The sequence below is a fragment of the Notolepis coatsorum genome (genome assembly GCF_963971535.1).
Source record: "Notolepis coatsorum genome assembly, chromosome: 7".
Classification (NCBI taxonomy): domain Eukaryota; kingdom Metazoa; phylum Chordata; class Actinopteri; order Aulopiformes; family Paralepididae; genus Notolepis; species Notolepis coatsorum.
Window position 1 is genome coordinate 127,010,554 of NC_140171.1, and position 25,937 is coordinate 127,036,490.

At 46.0% G+C, this 25,937-nt stretch overlaps 1 protein-coding gene across 1 annotated transcript in view; it reads left to right on the plus strand.

Moving 5' to 3' along the window:
- rhbdl3 (rhomboid, veinlet-like 3) overlaps window positions 1-24,630 on the plus strand; it is a 213,737-nt gene extending 189,107 nt beyond the window's left edge. Inside the window, exons 7-9 of the mRNA XM_084318088.1 lie at window positions 6,539-6,639; window positions 9,507-9,567; window positions 23,647-24,630. Of these exons, the coding sequence (XP_084174214.1) occupies window positions 6,539-6,639; window positions 9,507-9,567; window positions 23,647-23,918 (434 nt within the window). The 3' untranslated portion in view covers window positions 23,919-24,630. The remainder of the gene's footprint in view (window positions 1-6,538; window positions 6,640-9,506; window positions 9,568-23,646) is intronic.
- Window positions 24,631-25,937: the final 1,307 nt, after the last annotated feature.

Below are 25,937 nucleotides of genomic sequence, written 5' to 3' on the forward strand. Positions count from 1 at the left end.
TAAAGTGTGTGGAGTGGGTGCTACAGTGTGTTTGTTTAAAGTGAGTGTGTGCGTGTGGATGTGTGTGCTATGTGCGTTTGGTGGTTGTTGTTGTGTAGTGTTCATTGTTCGTTTAGCAGCCTGATGGCCTGGGGATAGAAGCTTCTTCTGAGTCTTTCTGTGCTCGCCTTGAGACTCCGGTATCGCTTGCCTGACCGCAGCAGTTCAAAGAGGCAGTTGTTCGGGTGACTGGAGTCTTTAATGATTCTCTTAGCCTTGCCCTTGCAACGCTTGTTGTAAATGTTCTGGAGGGTGGGGAGCCCCCCTCCAATTGTGCGTTCGGCTGAACGTGTCACTCTTTGTAGTCTGCTTCGGTCTTGTGCAGTGCTATTCCCAAACCAGGAGGTGATGTTGCCAGTCAAGATGCTCTCTATTGTACATGAGTAGAAGTTCTTAAGGATCTTCTGACTGACTTGGAACTTCCTTAGGCGCCTGAGGAAGTAGAGGCGTTGTCGTGCCTTCTTCACAACACTGTCAATGTGTGTGGTCCATGTCAAGTCCTCGGATATGTAGGCTCCGAGGTACTTAAAGCTGTTGACTCTCTCAACCGGTGCCCCGTCGATGCTGAGGGGGCTGTAGTCCTTGACCCCCGACCTCCTGAAGTCCACAATCATCTCCTTTGTTTTGCTGACGTTCAGGGAGAGGCTGTTTTCCTGGCACCATCCCGCCAGGACCTTGACCGCTTCCAGGTAGGCCCTCTCGTCGTTGGCAGAGATCAGGCCCACCACCACTGTGTCGTCAGCAAATTTGATGATTGTATTGCTACTCCGCTGAGCCACACAGTCGTGTGTGTACAGGGAGTAGAGGAGGGGACTCAGAACACAGCCCTGGGGGGCCCCTATGTTGAGGGTGATGGATGAGGAGGTGCAGTTGCCTGCTCTCACCACCTGGGGTCTGCCAGTCAGGAAGTCCAAGACCCACTGGCAGAGGTCATAGTTCAAGCCCACGTCCCTGAGCTTGGCTATGAGTATGGAGGGGACTATGGTATTGAATGCCGAGCTGTAGTCGATGAATAGCATTCTCACATAGTTCCCCTGCCTCTTGTCCAGGTGTGATGCTGCTGTGTGCAGCACATGGGCTATGGCGTCCTCCGTGGACCTGTTGGGGCGGTATGCAAATTGCAGGGGGTCCATGTTGATGGGGAGGGAGGAGCAGATGTAGCCCTTTACTAGCTTCTCAAAGCACTTCATGGCTATGGAGGTGAGAGCTACAGGGCGGTAGTCGTTGAGGCAAGCAGGCTTGGATTTTTTGGGTACAGGGATAATAGTGGACTTCTTCAGGCAGGTGGGGATGACAGCCTGTTCTAAGGACAGGTTAAATATGTCAGTGAATACTGGGGCCAGTTGGTCGGCACAGACTTTTAGGACGCGGCCGGGGATGCCGTCCGGACCTGCTGCCTTCCTGATATTCACTTTTTTAAAGGTCCGCCTCACCTCATGCTCTGTTACCCTGAACACTGCGTCTCCATCAGCAGCAGACCCCCCCCCCATTGCCGTGGCTTGTGGGCTGGTGTTGTTATTACCAGCATCAAACCTCGCATAGAAGGTATTGAGGTCATTTGCTAAGGAGATGTCACTGTTCAGTTTGAGGGAGGCGCCTTTGTAGTCTGTCATCGTTTTGAGCCCCTGCCACATAGCTCTAGAGTCAGCCTGTTCAAACTGGAGTTCAATTGTATCCTTGTAGCGTCGTTTGGCCTCTGTCACTGTCCTCCTTACGTTGTATCGCGCCACCTTGTGGTCATTCATGTTGCCTGCCACTAGGCCGTCGTTGTATGCTTTGGTGCGCGCTCTCAGAGCTTCACGGACGGATTTGTCTACCCAGGGTTTTTGATTTGGGTAAACTCTCATTTTGGTAGTGGGGATTGTTTCTTCCACCATAGTACGAACATAGTCCAGCACTGTCTCCGTGTAGACATGAATGTTATCTGTGTCGCGGAACACGCTCCAGTCTGTGCAGTCAAACGCAGCCTGTAGCGTCTCCTCTGACGTCAAATCCCATTTCTGCACCTCTCGCGAGACTACGGGAGTGCTTTTGATTCTTTGTTTGTACTTTGGTGAAAGGAAAATGGACGCGTGATCTGATTTACCAAAGCCACTAGCAGAATGAGCCTTGTATCCACCTTTGAATTGCGTGTAACAGTGATATAGGATGTTACCGCCTCTGGTGTTACAAGTCACATGCTGATAGAAGTCAGGTAATACCTTTCTCAGATTGGCGCTATTGAAATCACCCACCACTATGATGGCGGCGTTAACGTTCGCTGCCTGGAGTTTGTTTACCTCGTCGTGAAGCCTGGAGAGCGCCGCACTATTGCTGGCTTGCGGTGGAATATACACTCCTACAAGGATGATCGCCATTAACTCCCTCGGGAGGAAGAAAGGACGACACTTGATGGTATATATTCCAGTGGCGAGGAGTAACGCGTGGGAGGCTCACGCTGCCCCCGACACTTCCTGATTCTATTGCGCAGGCGCACCAACCGACCTGTAGGAGTCGCTGTCCATAACGCCCGATCCCCACCCTTCAGTTTCCCTCCCCGTAATACGGCCAATGTGTATTACTGTGGACGACCAGCTAAACTGAAAGCAAATGTGGAGCGCTGGGCTCGAACAGGCGAGCCCAGCGTCTCCAGATTTCGTGGCGAGCGCCTTGCCCACTACGCCACGTAGCCGCCCTAATTCAATAAATATTCTTATTGATTGATATTGCTCTTGTGTGGACCTTTTGAATTAGTTTGTATTTTAACCGTGGCGAGTCTGGGCCCCGTTTCATGTACCTGGATAACTGAGTTAGCCGGATAACTTTAGCTGGATAACTGGGTTAGCCGGACTTTCCGGTTTCATATACGTGGATTTTCCAGATCACCATGCCAACAGATCCAAAAGTTTGAGCCTGCTCGAAAGCAGAGTTCAAGTTCAAGTTAGCCTGAACTATCGCCACGCCCCCGCAAAGAAGTGACAGCCCGTTTCCTGAAACTATTCCCACAGTCTACGATCTGCATTATACCATTCTGAATTACGTTTTTGTGCTCCATTCTTCCAGAGGGGGCTTTTGAAATGTAAAATAGACCCAAAATGCTGATATTAAATTCACTTTGTCCTAAATAATGCACGTTATATATACCGTGGCGACGGTGGCGCTCGCTCGTGCGACGTACACATGATGTGGTTATTTTAATTGTAACTGGGATTAAGATGTCTGATGAGATGCGCTGTTTGACGGATTTGAGAAATTGAATGAGCCGTTGACGTCACATGAATGAATGAGGATAAAGAAATAAAACTTCATTCAAAATAAGGGATATTCTAAACACGGGTCTCTCGTTCATTAATGTATAAACAATGAATCTATCCCATCTGGCACAGTGGCCCAGCGGTAGCGCTCTAGTCTGCCAACCTAGCGATCCGGGTTCAAATCCCGGTGTTTCCAATATGATTTTTTTGAATATAATATTAATGATTATACGCCAAAGTAGCCTGGTTTTAAGTTAAAATATTATAAATCTACATGCATTGAGGATGTCATTCTTTATATAGCTCTCAACGTGCACCAAATTGAATTATTCCTATATTGCAAAAAGAAGGACCCCGGTCTTGAACCCGGGTCGTCCGTGTGAAAGTCAAAAGAACAACCCGTTGGACCACATTGGAGATAAGTTAAACATTGACTATACATCAATCAATGGGCAAGAAAGCCGTCTCGTAATTCTGTATAACAGTTAACTAGTTATTTTCGCTAGCAAGATCTCATTTGATTATTCAATCCAGCAGGCAAGTTTAAAGAAATATAATCTGATTGATTGAGGTAATGAGGGACTTAGAATTAGCCTATAGATAACGCATTTAACTTGTCGGCGAGGCGATTGAGCCTATTGCAATCTGTCAATAAAGTCTTAAATCAATTAATCAATCAATGCCGTTGAGAATCAGGGTCTCTGCCATCGATACGTGCTGGCTTTCCACCTAAAACGGGAGCGCGCATCTAGCCTGACTTGAGCCTGACTCTCAAGTCTGGCTTGAGTTAACGAGACTGAATCCTCCTTTGTGAAACAGGAAAATCCCGGCTTTGAACATCGGGTTAACTGAAGCTGGATAATGGACATCTTGATCGACTTAGTTGAACCACGTACATGAAACAGGGCCCTGGTCCCCACCAGATTCGTCACAGTATGTACGCATTAGTGTGCATTAAATGTGTGTGTATATTTGTTTGTGCATGGTTGTGTCTGTAATTGTATGTGTGCATGTAAATTTGTATGTCGGCATACTAGTGCACTATTGATGTGTGTGTTTAAGTGTGTGTGTGTGTGTGTGTGGTGTGTGTGTTTGTTTGTTTACATTTTTTTTAATGGAGGGATTTTCCCTCAAGCACTTGCAAAGAGATTAAATGAACATATTCATAACGTTTTACTTTCAAACAGATCATTTCCTAAATATAATCCCGGGCAGCGTGTCGAAGTGTCCTTGAGCAAGACACTAACCCTAATTGCTCCTGATGAGCAGGTTGGCACCTTGCTTGGTTGCCTCCGCCGTCGGTGTGTGAATGTGTGAGTGAATGGGTAAGTTGTGAGGAACAGATTGTAAAGTGCTTTGGATAAAAGCACTATATAAATGGAGCCATTTACCATTTATAGCGGGCTGATTTTGCGGGATAGTAAAGAAATATTGAATATAATAGGCTATGCAAGAATAAGGTCTACATAATGTATAAAGCATTTGATCTAAATATAGCTAGGTTAATTTATTTAGTTATTATGTTAATGAGGATAATATATATATATTTTATAATAAGTAGGTAAAATATGCCAAATTACTAAGCAGCAGAAACAATGTAGAACAGTACAGAAATTATAGGCTGATTATGACTTCATAGTTGTTACCGAGATAAAGGTTTCAAGCACCATGGAGAGTGCTGTGGGTTGGCCATGCTTTGGAGCCCAATATCCTTCGGTAGCTCCCCCCCCCCCCCCCCCCCCCCCCCGACTTCACTCAGACCGTCGCTCCCATCTCCACCACTTCACCTTCATGCCATAGAGCGTGTCTTCAGCTGTAGTGCTGAGGCTGTAGTCCTGTGCTCAACGACACAGCTCTCAGTATAGCTTCTTGGAGAGAGGAGACACTGGCAAGCAGCTGGTTCGTAGTAGGATGCTGAACATTTTGAGGAATCATGTATTTAATTTAACGCTCGAATGAACAACGGTCTATTATAGACGACCAGAAGGGGGGGATAAATCCTATCCTCACCGGTGATCAAAACGAACGACCAGAGGTAGAGACGTGAAAGGCAGAGGTATGGAAATGTGTGTGTGTGTGTGTGTGTGTGTGTGTGTGTGTGTGTGTGTGTGTGTGTGTGTGTGTGTGCGTGTGTGCGTGCGTGTGCACGTGTGTGGTGAGTGGGAGGCTGGGAGCTCATACCTCACAGGGCCCATGGGTTCTCTTATACTGAGCAGGCAGCTGTGTCTCATGTAGTTAGCATCAATAATTGACACAGGTCAATGCCATGGAGCCAAGGAGGGGAGTAGAGTGAAGATACATGGAGGCTGTGAAGATGAATAGAGTGTGTGTGTATAGAAACGAGAGAGAGAGACAGAGAGAGAGAGAGAGAGAGACTCCAACTAAACACATATATACATTTTCCAAACCGATTTTTGCTTGGCGTTCTGTGTTCGGTGCCTCCACATTCATTCCTCTCAATGCCCGTAGAGTTATTCAATGCCTGATTGGATCTTTTGTGCAAGGGGTGAATTGGTACCAATTGGTGTTGAAAAGAGCAATTCCCTGTTCGCGGCACCAGAATGTGTATACTGTATGAATACATTTGTATTGACACAAAATCTTTTTTTGGGTTTGTGTTGTTCACAATATGAATAAGCCCCTCTATCCACAATGACCTCCTTGTTTATAATACAGACACATTAAATAGCTTCCCAAGACCTCTCTATGCCACACTAAGTGGCTGTGTTTTCACTACAAAGCATGACTCTTCACAGTATACATTGGTCCATTTGTCCCACTCTGACTAGTGAGACTTTCTAGAGGGAAATATTCTTACATCTTACAAAGTGAAAAGGACTACGTTTGTTTGTTTTCTTTTAGACACAAAGAAGCACCTCATAGACCGGAAATGTCTCAAACCTCTCTTGGTCCTCCAATCACAACTTGTCGCTTTTCCTCACTCGAGGAAAGCAACGGTTGCGATTGGAGGATCAAGAAAAGAGGGCAGAGATCGAGATATAGGTCCCTCTCTGTCAGTCGTTCGTTCATTCACTCACAGTTAGCCACTCTGCCCCCGGTGGTGGCTCACAGGCACGGCACTTTGTGTAAGACCAGTTCAATTCATGTGATGATGTTTTACACATCTATGACACTGTGTATTTCTGTTTTGAAACCCGAGTAGTCCCAATGAATGGGCCTGTAGGTTCACTGGTTCATTGACTTGAAGCAACATGACCATGACCATTGATTATGACCTATGACCTTTGAACTTGTGCCGTCTACAGGGTCATTGGCGGTGTCTGTCACCGATATGACTGCCCCTGTGGTGGGCTCGTCTGGAGGGGTGTACGCCCTGGTCTCGGCACACCTGGCCAACGTTGTCATGGTAAGTGTGTGTGTGTGTGTGTGTGTGTGTCTGTCTATCATCCTCCTCTCAGTCAGCAGGGAGCAGAGCATCATGGGTCATCACAGCAGACCTGGCAGGTGCTGCTCTACCTGCAGATGCCATACATTCCATCCTGTCACCCGTTCACATCCCTGTGTGTGTGTGTGTGTGTGTGTGTGTGTGTGTGTGTGTGTGTGTGTGTGTGTGTGTGTGTGTGTGTGTGTGTGTGTGTGTGTGTGTGTGTGTGTGTGTGTGTGTGTGTGTGTGTGTGTGTGTGTGTGTGTGTGTGTGTGTGTGTGTGTGTGTGTGTGTGTGTGTGCGTGCGTGCGTGCGTGCGTGTGTGTGTGTGCACCTGTCTGTGTCAGGGAATCTCATCAACTTCAAATCTGTTTTCAACCAAATCTGCGGAGGCCCCATGTCTTCCTCCTCCTCTTCTCTCTTTCTCTTCTCCCCATTGACATTCATATGTGTCTCTCCTCCAACTGTGATGCATATTTTACTTAATCCATTGGCATTTTGTCCCTATACACGCTACAATAAAAAATTCAAATGCATATGATCGGTATATTATGTTCCATCATGAATGCATGAAAGTGGGGGGGGGTCGTTTCTGATTAATTGATTGTCAATAACGGCATTCGTTAGTACAACAGCATACGCTGATCAGGGCGATGGCTATGAAAACAAAGCACAATCCAGCTGAAATTGACGTTAAATTGCTCTTACCTGTGGCCGGTGAGATTCCAAAAAGAATATTCCAATTATTTGATTGCCATCTGGTAGATCGTATGTACATTTGGGCCACGACATAACCCACCACAGCATAATGAATTGGGGGTCCCGACAACTATTCAATGCGATCGGGTAAAGCCATCGGTCCAGGCTACTAGAAGAGTCCGCCCTGGAGGGATTTCATCGACACACAGCCACATACACAGAGTCTCAAAGGGAATGCAACATCGGCTGCATACCACCAGGCGGCGGTATTGGACTTTTGCAATCTCAGACTCATTCCCTATGGTTACACAGGCTCCCTGGGTGCATAACGATTGGAAATAGCGAATAAAATAAATAACGATCAAATAACAAGTATACTCGTTGTTGGCGTCCAACGATTGGCGGCCAATAACGAGTATACTCGTCGTTGGCGGGGAATGAGCTAACACAAGTCAAGAAGAAACATCACAATAAATCAAGAACAGAAAACCCACCATGAAATCCTAAATAAATGTAAAATAAATAACTGCAACACTCCCAGACATACCCCAGCGAAGGTAAGGAAAAACTCACTAAAAACCTAGCAATAGGAAAAAAGCACCACAGGCAATGTGGATGAGAGAAACCTTAGAAGGGCCGTTCAAGGGGGGATCCCTCTTCTTGGATGTCGGTGATAGTAGTGTTGCTATGGATGATCGACGGGTGGAGAATAAAACAGGCGAAATAGTTGGTATGTATGTATTGTACATATATAATAAAACACAAATATGTACATGCAATAGCAACTGGGGTACGTAAGAACTTTCTTTCTCTCAGTTTTGTTTTAACCATTTCACTGCCCCACGACAAAGGGTTAACCCTTTCACAACCACACTACAGAAGGTTAACCCTTAACCGTCTGTAGTGTGGTAGTGAAAGGGTTAACCTTTTGTAGTGTGGTTGTGAAAGTGTTAACACGAACCGTTCTCAAAAGGAATGCTGGTCCTAATGCTGGTCTCATGAACCACTCAGTGTCAGTGTGTGATGACATTATTGTCTACTGATGTTGTGTTGTGACCTTGGGACCGTGAGGCGGACCGGCAGCCTGTGTAATGGGGGGGTTGTCCTACTCGTTAAATATTTACACTGCTGGGTGTCCCACAATGCTGTTGGGGTCAAGAAGGAAGCATTCCTCTTCCTCCTCTCAGATGTAATCAGATTACTGGCTCAGCAAGAACAGAGAGGGGGTCAAAGTGCATCATGCCAAGTCTCTGAGGCTCTCAGAGTTGACGTGAATTGAGAAGGATGGCTAGATTGTGTGTGTGTGTGTGTGTGTGTGTGTGTGTGTGTGTGTGTGTGTGTGTGTGTGTGTGTGTGTGTGTGTGTGTGTGTGTGTGTGTGTGTGTGTGTGTGTGTGTGTGTGTGTGTGTGTGTGTGTGTGTGTGTGTGTGTGTGTGTGTGTGTGTGTGTGTGTGTGTGTGTGTGTGTGTGTGTGTGTGTGTGTGTGTGTGTGTGTGTGTGTCTAAAAGGTACCTACTGGCTTCTTGCATCTTGCTCTCTCTCTTAAAGGTCCCGTGTCTTATAAATGGCCTTTTCCAGTGTTTAGCATTGTTTCCTAGCAATGGGGGTTTGTATCAATGTGGTCTGTGTCTCTAATTCTCATTTTGGCGGATTGCTCCAATTCAGTTGAGACAATATCCTCCCCCAGTGAACTAAGCTATTTTGATTTGACTCGCTATCCTACGTAGCACAGAGCTGATCTGCAGTAACGCCCCCTCTATGGTTGTAGCGCAACCATTCGCTCAACAACAGAGCGAGTGGAAATACCGACACTTCCTCAAGCGGGTGCCGACAGAGACAGCAGAGAACGAGCGAGCGAGAGAGCGAGAGAGAGGGAGAGAATGCATGAGAGAAATGTATGTATGTGTATGGTACAGTATGTATGTATGTGTATGGTACAGTATGTATATATGTATGTGTATTGAGTATTTTGAGTGTGTGTGGTCTTGTTTATTTAGTTGTTCATGTTTTTATATCTATTCTTAATATAATTGACTAATGTTTTGGCAACTTTATCGTGATTAGATTGTGCTGCATTTATGTTGGAGTTGTGAAAATAAAGGTGGTTTATAATAAGAAATTAACAGTCTCTCTCTGTGTCTTTCTCTCAGAACTGGTCCGGGATGAAATGCCAATTTAAGCTGTTTCGGATGGCCATGGCACTGGTCTGCAGTAAGACTCATTACAGCTATGAATACATTTATGAATAAAAAACACATGTTTGGGTTCACTCTCATAAGATTTTTTTCTATTTATTTATTTAATATTGGCAGCTAAGTACATTATATCAATATTTCACATGAGATGCATAGTCACTGTGTGTTGTTGTAGCCACCGGGTAAATCGCGATTTTTTATTAGTTTGTCATGACAAACCAATTACATAATCCAACATATGTGTAAAGGCACAACATATTCCACTTAACGGTATATATTTTTAATGATTCGTTACGGCGCAATCAATACTTCCATGCGTTCGGGACCTCCATGTTTTGGGGGTATTCATCAGAAAAATCGGATCCGGGATTGGGCTCCCATCAGTCGGGCAAGAACTGCGGGTTTTCAGCCTCTCTCCTCTCTCCTGGAGCTTAAGGGGGAGCTTAGTATTCCTGCCTCTGAGGAGCGCGTCGCGGCTCATGCGCTCGCTCGGCCAATCAGAGCAACGCGGAAGCGCATGTTTGTTGCCTAAAGTGTTCACGCATCCCGATCACATTGAGAAGTGTCAAATGCCCCCGATGCATCTGTTATGGTGGATTATGTTGGCGACACAATGGACACCAATACTTGGACTCGCGATCAGACAATTGGAATATTCTTTTTGGGGTACTTCCTAGTGAAGGTAAGGACTAAATTATATCAATCCTGCTTTGATCCAACCATGATTTCACCTCGATCGCAATGTGTGTGTCTAACGTTACTCCACAACGTATGCCGTTGGTGACGATCAAAGCATAAAAAAAAAAAAAAAAACTGCAACACTTTTAGTGAAATTCACGTTTAGCTGCATATCGTCGTTTTCTGGGATTCAGGATCACTCTAAAACTATACTTATATTCACCACGGTATAACACACGAACGTATTGATGAAAACATTTATTCTTTTTCACATATTGAACGATAGATAGTTGATGTCAAATGGGCCATAGTATTGTATCCATAGCTATAATATAGAATATATATATATAGCCCTGCAAACACTGCCACTTATTCCTTTTAGAGCGTTTCTCAGAAGAGCGTTGGTGTGGTAGGAACTAAGATGCTCTAGGCCTCCGGCGCTGAATGAGTTAACCTATTTTTACAACATAAATACATTCCTGAAAAGTAAGGATGTTTTTCAAATTACAGCAGAAGGCAGTCCACTGCCCTTAAAGGGGCACTGCACCAAAAAACAATGCAGATTTATTTTGCACATAATCTCACACACATCCAAAAACTCGATACAATTAGTTTGACAGTTATTGAGAGTAAATAAGTTTGAATACGGCCACCAGTGAGACATTGAATCCATGTGTTGTGTAGTACCATGCAATTATGTAGATAAAAAAAATAGCAATACCTTGTTTTATCATTTCATTGAGCTGTAATTAAAACGTTAGGTTATGACTATAACCAAGTTCTGTTAGTTAGGGGCGATGCTTGGCTTCGCCTTCTGCCTTCTGCACTATCTCGCGTACGTGCACGCGTACTGAATAAACCACAAATGTACCTCTAATACCAGTATTAGTCTGACCACACCCCTCATCAGCTTACCTTCATAAGCAGGTGTGTGGTCACCTGCTCTCCTCCTTCCCAAGCTTTCACCACAAGGTGAGGTCAAGGGCTGCAGCGGCCGTCCGAAGCCAAGCATCGCCCCTAACTAACAGAACTTGGTTATAGTCATAACCTAACGTTCTGTATCGTTAGTGGCTTAGCTTGGCTTCGCCTTCTGCACAAGGGAGGCCAAGCGGAGCCACTTGGCTGACAAATACACCCCGCTGACAGCCCCCCAAAACCATCAGAACAGGGAGGGCCGAGCCCCCCCGACCCCCCCTAATGGAGGGTAGCCCCCCTATTAGGGACGTCACGGGAGGGCGACGGACCCGACCGTGCGAAGAGGCACTCAAGCAACTCAACGCACAGGGTGAGCAGACCGTGGCTTGACCCACGACTACACACACGCACAACCCGCATGCCACCCGGGAACGAACGGAGGAACAACCTCGTTACTGCCCCCAGAATCACGGGGTCAAGGGCAAACCCAACCCCGTGGCAAGGCCGTAGCAGCGGAGCACGAAGGAAGACCCAGACCCACCAAAAGGACTGGACTCCCTGGAATGGGGGCCCGGAGAAGTCCATGATGCCAGCATCAAGACCCCACCAGGTGGGCACGTAGTGCCCCGCCCCCCACATCGCCAGCGTATTCGGACAAAGGCCCCTCAGTTACTGCACCTGGTATTCCCAGGCGGAACCAACCAGGCCAGTAAGCCGAGCGGGCCCCGTCCCCCCAATAGTACACCGCCTGGCACACTGACCCTGCAGAATAGGCAGTCAGCATGGCCGTAAGCACACAAAAAAGGTTAACCAACGGAAGCAGGCAGCGCACCGGGGAAAAACCAGGCAACAGGCTGTTAACCCTAGCCTGGAGACTGCGGACGAGACAGGCGCCAGAGGGGACAGCTGAACACAGCCGCCCCGGCGGAAGGAGCGTAAGCTGGCGGTGTTGCATGACCAAGCCTCCATTTAACAACCCCCACCCAGAGGGGTCGAGGCAGAGAAGGCTGACACGATTGGCAGACGTCATGAACGTGCAGGGGCACCCTCAACCGGTGAACCCGGGAGTTGACACTGCTCCAACACACCAGGGAACCAACCACCTCGGTGTTACCCAATGCGGTGGTTGTTCCTATAACCCCTCAAGAAAAAACTCCAAAACACACCTGCGGGTATACACCGGCTATACCGCAGTACAAGTGTTTCAGTTTCCAAAAAGGGTTAACCCAGGCCTACGGGTCGCAAACATCACTTCGGACCGGGCCTGGCGGTACGGGAAGCACAGGGTCACCAGAGGAGGTCAAAAAACCACCCCCACAGGCCCCTCTTCGCCATGCGTGAGAGAGGAGCGAAAAACAATGGAGAACCAGCCCCTAAGCACACCGTACCTGGTATTCCCCAGCGGTCTCCCAACCAAGTACTAACCAGGACCAACCTGTGTAGCGGCCGAGATCCGACGAGATCGAGCGCGTACAGAATGGCATGGCTGTAAGCCATGACGACAGTGCTGAGTAAAAACATACCCAACCAGGGTCTCCATAGCGCTTAACCCTGTGACACCCAGACCGACCTGGCATTTTTCCCCCTGAAAAAAGCCCAAGTCCCTCAGGGTACCAGAACAGCAGATCTGCATCCCCGGCGGACAACGGGTTCAACTGATCTGGACCAGCGTGACCAGAACCAGTCCCGTGCCCTAACCACGCCGACATGCCCCAGGAAAAGGGCAGATATGCGTGTTGATCTTAACATGAAAAGAAGGCGCCACCCAGACGTCGGGACGAACCGCGCCTGGTGGCCCACCCCAAGGGCGTGAGACCCCACTACATATGTTCAGATCCATCCCGTCATCATCCCCCAGACATGAACGAGGATCCGTCGACAACCCACCCAGGTCATGGGATGTGGTCGCCGGAAGAGGAAAAACCCCCATCTCAGTTGCTTTATAAAAACGCTGTTTCAACCACAAGCAACTAAGGCGTGCCAGTCAATCGCCTGTTTACAGCGAGCTAGCACTATACGTGCGTCGGGACACACCCCCATCAATGAACAGGCTATTTAGACCTGCCATTGAATCCCCAAGGCGCCCAGGGGAACGACAAGAGGGGTGTGACACTCCCTAACTCCAACACTTCTGGAATAGAAAGAAGGAAGCATCAACAGTATGTATCCCAGTCTACACAGCCGGGGTAAAAAATGTTCACATTTTTACATCCCACCACCCTCCCATAGGAAAGAGACGGGGATCCCCAGAGAGACTTCCCACGCGAGCTGTACAGATTGAAAAGAATATATTGCACCTTGAGCCATGTAAAAAACTGGTTTTAGGGCCTCCGGGGAAGAGGCACCGAACCCATACACACTCAATAAACGAATTGAATCGAATATACATACAATAGAAAAGGACCCTTCTAGAGGGTCCACTCACTTTGACAATCTGAGGAGGAAGGCTCTGTACTCTGATGGAGGCTTCCTCACATGGATCACATGGAAGAAGGAGTCCGAACTCACAGAAGGCCTGAGTAGGCGCTTGGTGAGGAGGAGCCCTGACCACCCCCCCTGAAAACAGATCCATCACATGGACCTGAACAGCACACGGAAGTCCTACCAACAGAGACGCGCACGGTGACGTACTCTATGGCGGGGGAATTCCTGCGGTGCACACGCCCAATATACCAGGCCGTGGGACCAGGAACTCCCTCCCCCCCCCCCCCCCCCCCCCCCGTAACGTGCCGAACCGCCACGTGACGGGAACCTTGAAGGACAGGGGGTGTACCCCTGACCGACAGAACAATGGGGAGAGGAAAGGTTACCAGTTCACCCCTTTACGACCCCACACCCATGATACGACGTAACGACAAAAAGAGAATATGACACAGTCATAGTCAGCTCTATGAAGCGTTTCACAGCTCCACACAGCGCACGAGCTAACCTGCTATCTGATTTTTACTAAGGAAAAACACAGAATAGAGAGGGCTCTAAGAACCCCGGTCCAACATACACATGTGCTTCTGTGGCCAGTACAACCCAGTTGTAGGTCACATGACACACACAACCCATCATCATCACAATGAGAGAATACATCATTCTTGATTAGTATCGACCACAGGCCTTGCTAAGCACACGACAGCAACCAAACCAATTTCCCTTTAGGAAATAAGTTTCTCCAGCAGATTTAGCACAACCTCAGCAATCAAGCTGAGAGTTACATCGTATCCCTACCACACAAAAGACACAATTAATGCACAACATGTCTGATAGGAGGTGATAAAGTCCCCAGGGAACCGGGGGGGGAAAAACACAATCCTCCTATTTTACCCTCAATACGGCCAGTTAAAACAGGAAAACCTGTTAATGTGTGAACTCACCGTCCATTGTCATTACAGTCTGAGAAAGAACATTCTTTTACTCACTCGTCACCAAGCATAGCTTCATAGGTTAGTTGCCTTAGTAGTGAGTACACGGTACACATAAACACCATGATGTTTCTCACACAACAACCAGATCAATACATCACGACCTGCACGGAGAAGCTACTGCCAGTGACAAAAACAGCTCACACACAACCCGCAACGTATCTCAAATGCATTGCAACAACACACGTTTTGGGAAAAAACACCGTCATTCACAATACATTTAGCAAGGTAAAACCAGAAGACGTGTTATGAGGGTCTGGCCAACCCCGTACCTGCCCGGAACGCAGATCAGCGAAGTGCAGTCATAAGCCACCGTAGAACACAGCCCTCTTTGTTGACGCAATCCCCGTCTAGGCTCAGGCAGGGTTGACGAACATCCCCTGTCAAGGATGACGTCGTGGTCAAGAGTGTAAAACATGTTAAAAATCAAAGCACGTTCAACAGAATAGCATCAAGCTAACGGCTGCTCCAACCGTTCTGGTGCTATCGCTTCCGCTCGCGAGACGCCGATCTACGACGCACGCGATCAGGAGCGAGCTCCCGGCGGCGCGCGAGAAGCCTAAGCTACCCCGCGCCAGGCCACCGACCGGCTAACCGTAAGCTATGAACATGTAAACAATGACATAACACTCACCCAGACAGGCCGCCGTTCTGAACCCTCCTCACTTTTTAAGAGAAAAGAGAAAACAAGACGTCAACACCGCTTCACAACGGTGACATTAACACGTCCGGCGGAATCAGCACAGTACCAACTGGCCTGTATAGCTGACTTTGAACATGAATCTGCCGCTATCGCACATTACATGCACATATCCCCTCGTGAAGGAATACTCTCATTTGGATATGAAAGATGGGGTCTTAACACGGTGACAGAGAGAATCCACTCGTCCAGAACACACAGGGATCACCAGTGTCAATGGTCGCGGCCCACTAGTTAAAACTATAATGGTCGCCAGACCAAGGCCTTCTGTCGCCTAGACGGCTAAACAAAGGACCCTAGCCTGGGGCCGGTTTCCATAAACTTTGTCTAGTAGCCCCCATAGCACTAACAGACAAGTGGAGCCCGCCAGCAAACACTACTCACCCAACCTGGAACGCACCGCTCCTCACAACAGCGGCATGTCCGACAGTTCAGCTGTGGCCTGACAGGTTTCACCCCAACAAACACAGCAAGGAACTGCAGTTGAGAAGCATGCAGCGGCGTGCTCCCAATACGAAAACCGGTGGAGGGTTTGTAGAATGATCATCATCTTCTAGACACTCCAGTACGAAGACAATATCGCCGTATTTTCTCGAAAATAGTGAGAGAGAAAATAAAGATATGATGTCAACGTATCCTTGTTTCCCAAGCTGTTCCTAATCCAATTTCTTCCATCATGGTGTCAAGTGTGGGGATCTACCGAGGCACCTCTTCCTTGTGGTGAAAGCGAGAAGGAGGAGAGCAGGTGACCACACACCTGCTTATGAAGGTAAGCTGATGAGGGGTGTGGTCAGACTAATACTGGTATTAGAGGTACATTTGTGGTTTATTCAGTACGCGTGCACGTACGCGAGATAGTGCAGAAGGCAGAAGGCGAAGCCAAGCTAAGCCACTAACGATACAGAACAACACAAGGATTCATCACTGGTGGCCATATTCAAACTCAATGTGTGCAAACCTGTTTTTGGATGTGTGTGAGATTCTGTGCAATATAAATCAGCATTGTTTTTAGGTGAAGTTTCCCTTTAAATATGTCTTCATTGTGACAGTAGGAAGGCTAATGGCCCTTTCACACACGCTGTGTTCAGCCCACATCTGATGGCACGGCACCCAAAGTTCAACCTATTTTTGATCTAGTTGACCTGGTTGAACCTAGTTGAACTTTGGGCGTGAGCTCATCAAGGAGCAGAGGTGCAGCGGAAAGCCACTGTGGCGCGGAGCAAGGCGTTGGAAATAACGGATTTTAGAGCGCAGTGGTTGTGTCTAAAACAGGCCATGAGAGGTGGAGCAGAGACAGAGCAGTAGAGCCACAGGAGGACTAGGGGTGCAGTGGTAATATCAGAAGTGGTGGGATGGTGGGGATGACGCCATGTGCACGGGCGCGTGCACGCGCGCGCATAAATGTTCCCTCGTGTGCGCACAGAACAGCTCCGACCAGCATTATGATTAGAATGAGTATTATGCATAAATAGTAGGAAAGATGTTTGTATAGGAAATTACTAGTTTTACTTTAGTTTTTGTAAATATTGCCTTGAAATAGAGAAGCTGAAAAAGGTAGCAGGATGTAGCCTTCAATATATAAAGAAATGATATTGTCAACAGATATGGTTGAAAAACAAACAATGTTTTAAATGTAATTGTAGATACAATATTGTAGTTACAATTTCTTTAATTGAATTAACTTAAACTAGAAAAGTAAATACAAACTAAATTAACAATGTAACTTACAGTTTATAGAAGGACAGTTTCCTTCTGAAGCACAACTTAATGCCTCATCCTTCCAGTCGGGACCATTTGTCACATAGTGAGAGCTCCACAGCTCAAGCAAACCCCCACAGGGCTTGTATTTTGGTTTTGCACTTCTCGTTCTTTGTTATGCTATTGGTATCCTATTATTATGCAAAGACTAGGTGATAGATAAGTGCCGGTACTTGGCGCACGGCGCGACGAGTCGAGTGAAAGTTGTGAACGCATTTTTGTGTGCGCGTGCGTGCACATCCATGCGCGACTGCACGTACTTCTGCTCAGAAAAGTGCTGGGATGGCGTGGTACCGCATGGGACCACCACTGCACCACTGAGGAGGACACAAGGTTCTGGTGGGATTTGATCCTCAGCCAGCAGGGTTTTTTCCAGAGATGGAGGTCTTAACCGCTACCATCTCTGGGCACAGACACAGCACTCAATATGCCCATTATTTCATGATAAAAATCAGTTTCGGTTACAATGGAACAGTGAAAATAGGGCTGTAGTGTGCAGTGGGAATATCCCTAGTTTACATGTGTACCCAGGGCCGGACCTAGCACATTAGGTGCCCTAGGCAAGCTTCACCCCTTTATTTGATCAAGGGGGACAGCGTACATTAACACTTTGAATGCCAGCGACGCGTTTTGTCGTTAGTTCATGCCGACCTTTGAATGCCACCAACGCTATATAGCGTTTGTTTGTCGTATTTTTTATTTATTAGCGATTTTAATTCATATTTCATCAATCGAGCCTCAGGTTAGTGCTCCAGAGTCTCTCTGAGCTCAATTGGGAAGATACCGCCCCCTATCGTCTCTCCCTGTGTAACTGCACCCCATTAGTTTAGACCAGTGGTGCCCAACCAGTTGATCGCGATCGACAGGTAGATCGCGGGCTGATTTCAAGTAGATCTCGATTAATAAAATTAGATTATAAAAAAAAAGAAAATGCTAAATCAACTCTGCCTCTCCTTGTTAACTACAACAAGCAATGCTGTTTGTTATTTAAGTTGAGGTCGGACTCGGCACTGACAGATTTGTGTTCATTATGCTGCTTTTATAAAGCCTCAAATGACGGCTTACAATATACAATTTTGGCTGGTAGCTCTCGGCTAGGTGGTAAATTAAAAAGTAGATCTTGGTTCAAAAACAGTTGGGCACCCCTGGTTTAGACTGATGAAGGGGGGGGGGCCAGTTTCCTCATTTTACTTTTCCGTCAAGCCAACTGAAGAGACCAAGTGATCGCCGGCCATCAGAACAGCGTGGATTATGTATTTCCAGCACCCAACGCTGAATCAATAAACGCGATCGATATTTGGAATGGCGATCAGGAATTGGAATAATCTTTTTGGATAACATCTGATCTGAGGTAAGGAATATATTTTACCAGTCTTGGGATAATCAGAGCTTTTTTCACAGATATATCAACGTGTCCCATATGTGTGTGTGTGTGTGTGTGTGTGGCTGTGCTCGCTGATCAGGAAATAAGAGAATCGATATTTCAGCCCGCTTCTATAGCGTGCATAAATACACATATACTATCGATAATCTAGCGTTTATTTGAAAATGATTCATAAATAGGCCAAAAAATGACAACGTTTTTGTGTATGCCAGAATATTCCAGTAAATGCTGTTTATCACGGAATCTTTATATTTTCCTGAAAAACAAGGGCTTTTCAAAATGCTATCAAACGGAAATTAAGCGATTAAAAAACAATCCGTTTCGACAATGTTGACTGCAAACAAGTCATTGATAAACGACGGGCAGATTAGACACATGGACATACAATATGGATACAGGTCACAATACAGTCATGGACACAAGGACAGAGCACACCATGACATATTAAAAGACCCAGACATAGACAAACGCACCATATCCACACACACACACACACACACACACACACACACACACACACACACACACACACACACACACCTACACACACACACACACACACACACACACACACACACACACACACACACACACACACACACACCTACACACACACACACACACATACACACACACACACACACACACATACACACACATACACACACACACACACCTCAGTGTTGACAATTCTGGTTATCAATGAGCCATTCCTTAACCCTGCACTTGAATGAATGATATGATGTGGACACTCTAATTGACTGTTTGAGGTATTGAGTTCCATTGGTGGGATGCTCTATAGTCTATATGAAAAGACGGCCTGGCCAAATACACTTTTTTTTAAAGGGATTGTACAGTCCCCCCTTGCCGCACCTCTAGTGTTCCTGGTTGAGGCAGACTTGAGGTTGATGAAACCGGACAAAGGAGGAGGAGCCAATCCACACTTTATTTTAACACTTTGAGAGCCAGTCCGTGTTTTCCTTTTTATCCCCTTGAATGCCCAAATCCACTCCAATTAACGTTAATATCGCCTAATCTATGTTTTAAATTATGGCTATGTGTCTAATCTGCCCGTCGCTTATCAAAGACTCATTTTCCAGTCAACATTGTCAAAGCAGATTGTTTTTTTATCGCTTCATTTCCGTTTGATAGCATTTTGAAAATCACTTGTTTTCGCGGAAAAAACAACACATTCTATGATAATCGCCTTTTACTGTAATATTCTAGAACGTTGTCATTTGTCTGCCTATTTATGAATCGTTTTCAAATAAACGCTAGATAATCGATAGTATATGTGTGCGCACGCACGCTCGTGCCGCGCGCTGATAATCGCTGCTCTTATTTCCTGATGGCTTTTACATTCAAAACAGCCATATCACATATAGGGGAAACGCTTATATATCCGTGAAAACGAGTCTGATTATCCGAAGACTGATAACATAGATTCCTTACCTGAGATCAGATGGTATCCAAATGGATTATTCCAATTCCTGATCACCATTCGAAAAAATCGATCATTGTATTGATCAACCGTGTATACAGTAGAACACATAATCCCCGCTGCTCTTCAGGCTCCGGAGTGATGCCGGTCGATGCCGGCTGTGTGAGTGAGACGTAAAATGTGGAGTCAGAAATCCTTTCTCCAAATCCAAAAGGGTGATTTACCATCTGGGAGACGATAGGGGGCGCTTTTTTCACATCTGAGCACCTGGGGTGACTGGATCTCCAACGGTAGGCTCGCTTGATGCAATATGATTTCAGATCGCTAATAAAATAAAAAAACAAATAAAACGAATATTCTCGTGAGTGGGCATTCAACCCGGGGGGTAATAACACGAGAAAACTCGTGGGTGGCATTCAAAGTGTTAAAAACTAGACAGACGTTTTGATAAAGAGTCAGGTTTTCCCAACTGAGTAGATTATATTTTTTTAGAATGTGACAGTGATGGTACCTTGTTTACCTCAGCCTTGTGTACCTTGTGTACCTCAGCCTTGTGTACCTTGTGTACCTCAGCCTTGTGTACCTTGTGTACCTTGTGTACCTCAGCCTTGTGTACCTTGTGTACCTCAGCCTTGTGTACCTTGTGTACCTCAGCCTTGTCCTTGTGTACCTCAGCCTTGTCCTTGTGTACCTCAGCCTTGTGTACCTTGTGTACCTCAGCCTTGTGTACCTTGTGTACCTCAGCCTTGTGTACCTTGTGTACCTTGTGTACCTCAGCCTTGTGTACCTTGTGTACCTCAGCCTTGTGTACCTTGTGTACCTCAGCCTTGTGTACCTTGTGTACCTTGTGTACCTCAGCCTTGTGTACCTTGTGTACCTCAGCCTTGTCCTTGTGTACCTCAGCCTTGTGTACCTTGTGTACCTCAGCCTTGTGTACCTTGTGTACCTCAGCCTTGTGTACCTTGTGTACCTTGTGTACCTCAGCCTTGTGTACCTTGTGTACCTCAGCCTTGTGTACCTTGTGTACCTCAGCCTTGTGTACCTTGTGTACCTTGTGTACCTCAGCCTTGTGTACCTTGTGTACCTCAGCCTTGTGTACCTTGTGTACCTCAGCCTTGTGTACCTTGTGTACCTCAGCCTTGTGTACCTTGTGTACCTCAGCCTTGTCCTTGTGTACCTCAGCCTTGTGTACCTTGTGTACCTCAGCCTTGTGTACCTTGTGTACCTCAGCCTTGTGTACCTTGTGTACCTTGTGTACCTCAGCCTTGTGTACCTTGTGTACCTCAACCTCGTGCACCAAGACATGTTTGCTCTTGACCCAGATTGTAAACTGGAGGTGTGTGAATTTGAGCCAGGGTGTTGAGAGCGGATTATGAATCTGTGTTTGGAAATATAAATAGCTCGGCCTTCAACACCAAAATGTCTGTGGTAGTAATTATAGTTTGGTTATTATATGGTTATGGTTTTTATTCTTAATCCCTGAGGGGAAACAGAGTGAATACAAATACACAAACAATAAACAATAACATACAATACAAGTTACATAACACAGTAAAAAGAAGAGAGCCTCTCAACACATTACAAGTAACATACAGTACAAGTTACATAACACAGTAAAAAGAAGAGAAGAAGAGAGCCTCTCAACACAGAGCTAGCGGTGTTCGTTAACACATTCTGTGCCAAGAACGAGTTAACTCCCGCCAATCGAATAACGCCAACAACGAGTTTTTATGACCGTTAATTCTTTTATTTGCTATATATCTATTCATAATTCATGGCTGCAGCGCAGCCTCTGCAGACCCTGGTGAATGTGTCTGAGCTGGCAGATGGTCAACACCGCCCTCTACTGCCTTGCGGAGCTATTGCACTCCATTTGAAACGGTCTGGTGTGTTTTCTGAGCCGTGGGGGTGGGTTTTAAATACTCAGGCAAGGCAGGCGCTTACAACGATGGCATGGAACACTACCCCCGCCCGCCCGTTCATGTGTAACGTTCGATAATGTCGGGGACAGGATCGCTGTGGATAACTGGAATGGCGATCAAATAATTGGATAATTTTTTTTGCATTACATCAGAGACCAGGTAAGGACTCTATATATCCAATATTGCGTTGATCCGATATTTATTTCTCCCGCGATCGAAGCTGTGTGTGTGGACTCTGTCTGTGCTGTGTACCATTGGTGGCAGGGGTGGGGTGGGGGGGGGGGGGGGGGGGGGGGGGGCGCCCCGCGGTTCAAGCAACATTTCATGTATACTCGAGGAGACATAATACCAATAATCTAGCGTTGATTTCAGGATGATTAGATAATCAGCCGAAAAATCACAACGTGATAACTGGATTACACTAAAATGCCTTTTTCTCGTCTTTTCCTGGAATTACTCAGAATCACTCAAACTATACTGATAATCAAAACGGAAATGTACGGGTGAAGAAAACTATTTGTTGTTTGCATGTTGACCAGAAGCAACTCACTGACAGTCGACGGCGTTATTAGATCCATTCCATAGCTATAATATAAAATATAGTTTTAGGACTTGCAAGTTTGGCATTCTAAAACTATATCCATTTAATAACGCACTGGCGCTGAAGGCCATCAGCGCCCCCTGCTGCTGGTGTCCAATGTGTTAAAGAATTTAACCGCAGCAGGAACAAAGGACCTTCTCACTCGCTAGTAACCCTGGTCCTCCTCGTACACGGACCTTGAGTATAGGTTGCTTTCACGTGCAACACGTTCTGTTCCCAGTTCAATTAAACAAAATATTTACAAAGATGTGAGAAGGCTGCAGCATAGTGGTTTATGAGGGGCATTGTGACATCGAGTGAAAGTAAAAGATTATCTGGTCATGTATTTAAAGGAACACGCCAACATTATGGGAAATGTGTTTACCGTCTTCTTCAGAGTCTGACAAGAAGATAAGATACCAATCCCCTCTCTATGCGTTCAGTAGAAAGTTATCCAGTTGCAAGCTAGCCTAGCTTACCACAAATTAATGGAAGCGGATACGAATCAGCTAGTCTAGCTCAAAACTCCAGGAGAGGTGTTTCTGGCCAACTGCTAGGCTAGCTGATCCATATCCGCATCCATATGGTATATATATATATTAGTGCTGTCAGGTGATTAAAAAAATGCATCTAATTAATTACAGGATTTGTAATGAATTAATCTAATTAATCGCATTTTAATCGCATAACCATTTTAGGCCTGATATTCTATATTCTATAATCATATTTCAAATGGCATGTGTCCGGATGGCAGAATTCAGTACTGTATCTACAAAACCTTCTGTTTAATCATCTTCCATTTATTCATTTGCTTAGATTTTTCAGGTCTGGTCAATTTTTGCATGGTGTTATTCACAGTCAAAGATAAAATAATTTTTTTATTGATATTCTCATTTGGTTCATTATAATTTACTCAAGCCTAGTAACAGACACAGTATTTCTGACACTGGGAATACATTCCCTGAGATCCATAGATGTCCCTAGAATCAGATACCAAGAACATGCAAATGGGCCTTGTTAAAAAAAAAGTCAGTAAATGTGTATTCTACGTAAAATATTTAAATAAAAATAATAATAATAAAAATACATTTATTTTTAAATACATTTTGAGTTCATTTTCATAACGCGATAATTTGCTGTGTAATTAATTAATTAATCTAATTAACGCGATAAACTGACAGCCCTAATATATATCTGTAGAAGGGAGTTCACATGATGCATCATGTTGAGGGTAGGAATATTTGCTGTCCATAGCCAGATGCTAACATCTCTCTCTGTTGCTGTCTGTCTCTCTCTTCTCACAGTGAGTGTGGAGTTTGGTCGCGCCGTGTGGTTGCGTTTCTACCCTCCGGCCTTCCCGCCGTGCCCCAACCCCAGCTTCGTGGCTCACCTGGGCGGGGTGGCGGTGGGGCTGACACTGGGCGTGGTGGTGCTGCAGAACTACGAGCAGCGCCTGCAGGAGCAGTCCCTCTTCTGGATCTTCTTATGCGTCTACACCCTCTTCGTGCTCTGCGCCGTCTTCTGGAACGTCTTCGCCTACAGCTTGCTCGACGTGCGGCTGCCCCCCACTCCCTGAGCTCCTTTTTGGGGGGGATGGATGTGACACTGTACCCCTCTCTCTAAGTCTGCCCGACTCCCACCACCCGAGTCCCTCTGTGCTCCCTCACAGTGTCATCTGACTCCCTCATTATGCCCTGAACTCCCTCTGTCCATCTCTGCACATCCAGATGTCTCGATTCCCCGAGTTCCTCTGTGGTGTGGTACCCATGTTTCCAGATGAGGCTGTGTGGACCGGTGTGGAGCCTGGAATCGAACAGAACAGTACTGCACTCTTGGTTCCACCTCCTCCACCCACTCTTCATCCCAATGGTGCCTATTCGTCAAGAAAACAGCCTGGTAAAATGTGTATACGGATGGATTTCCTGTCCTGTCAGCAGTGTCCTTATAACGTGGGTGTTTCTCTCAGATAAAGTCCTGTAGTATATCCCTGGGCTTTGCATCGCTAAATTAATATTAAGGTCATTGTGGGTTTCAGGCCAGTAAGTCTGCTGTCTTCAATTTCATGATGAGATACAAAATTAGCAGATATAAGAAAACATCTCTCTAGCTCCGAGTCTTGAAGTGGGCAGAGGCTGTGAGAAAGCTAGTCTCCACAAGTTATCTCCGATACATTTTCAATTTACTCACTTGTGATGTGATTGTGATGAGAGATTTGGTTTAAAAGTCAGTATTGCTTATGACATGTGTGGCACTTTCTCAGCGAAAGGCTCAGTTGTGTTCAGCATTATCTTAACCTCAGAATTGTTTGTGTGTGTGTGTGTGTGTGTGTGTCTGTGTGTGTCTGTGTCTGTGTGTGTGTGTGTGTGTGTGTGTGTGTGTGTGTGTGTGTGTGTGTGTGTGTGTGTGTGTGTGTGTGTGTGTGTGTGTGTGTGTGTGTGTGTGTGTGTGTGTGTGTGGCATTTTTGTGTGTTTAATATGGCACTACCATGTCTATGTACAGATGAAATAGATGTGAGAGTGCCATTCAAACTCAGTTTTAAAAAATTTAAATGTTGCCAAAAAGTTGCTACAAGCACTAGCATAGAGAGAGAGCACACAGCTTGACAAGTATTGCTGAAGTTTTTGCAAAGCTGAGCCTAACTTTATAACTTAATAAAGAGTATTGTTTGACATGAACGCCAATAATTTCCAAGAGGAATGCCATGTAGACATCCCGTGGCTTGTGCGAGTACATCGACGAGGAACATCTCGTCCCTTGGCTGATTATGCTGGAAAGCGGCTGTACTAAGATTGAATATTGGGGCAAGCGTCGTGATTGGCTACCACCACCCACAAAGAAATGTGAAAAGTCCAAGGGGTTCGTCACTCTCCTTTCAAGATTTGGGCGACTCTTCACTGACCCCAACTGTGCTTCAGTAGCACAAGTCTACGGTTTGTTAATAAAAAAATGTGGATTGTGGATATCAAATCATTACAGAATAGTCACCTCATTATCAGGGATTTACTGGCAAAAGACCCTTTCCAGGATCTGTGTCCTACACAGAGGTATGTAAGCCAGGTTAAAGTGGATGGTCTCATGTAGACAATGGTCCTCATTCTCAAACATGTTCGTAAGTACCTTTGTAAATATCTTTGTAAAAATGTCATACTAACAAATTTATAAAAATCCTCCTATGGATTCCTGAACGTGTGAAACGGTCTCCGTAAGTGGCCAAAATCTTTGCAGCTGGGTTCCCATGAATGAAAAACGTCACTCATTCTTAAACGGCAAAGCGCATTCTCGTACACCTGAATTTGCATACAGACACGCCCCGCCAGCTCCTTATAAGGTGAAGGAGGCATGTGCAAAACGGTGAGGGCCATGTGCAAAATAGCAGAGGGTTGGCATTACATCTGCACCATGCTGACGGTCTCAAAATGAGATTAGATTCAAATGTATTGTCATTATACAGCACAAGTACAATACACCATCCAACCAGAGTGCAATAGTAACATACAATGCACAGGTGATGAAACCCAGACATCTCATTTAGTAATGTCCATACTGAACGACAGCGCGATTGGCTCTTGACAAGCGTGCAGTCATTCAGTATTG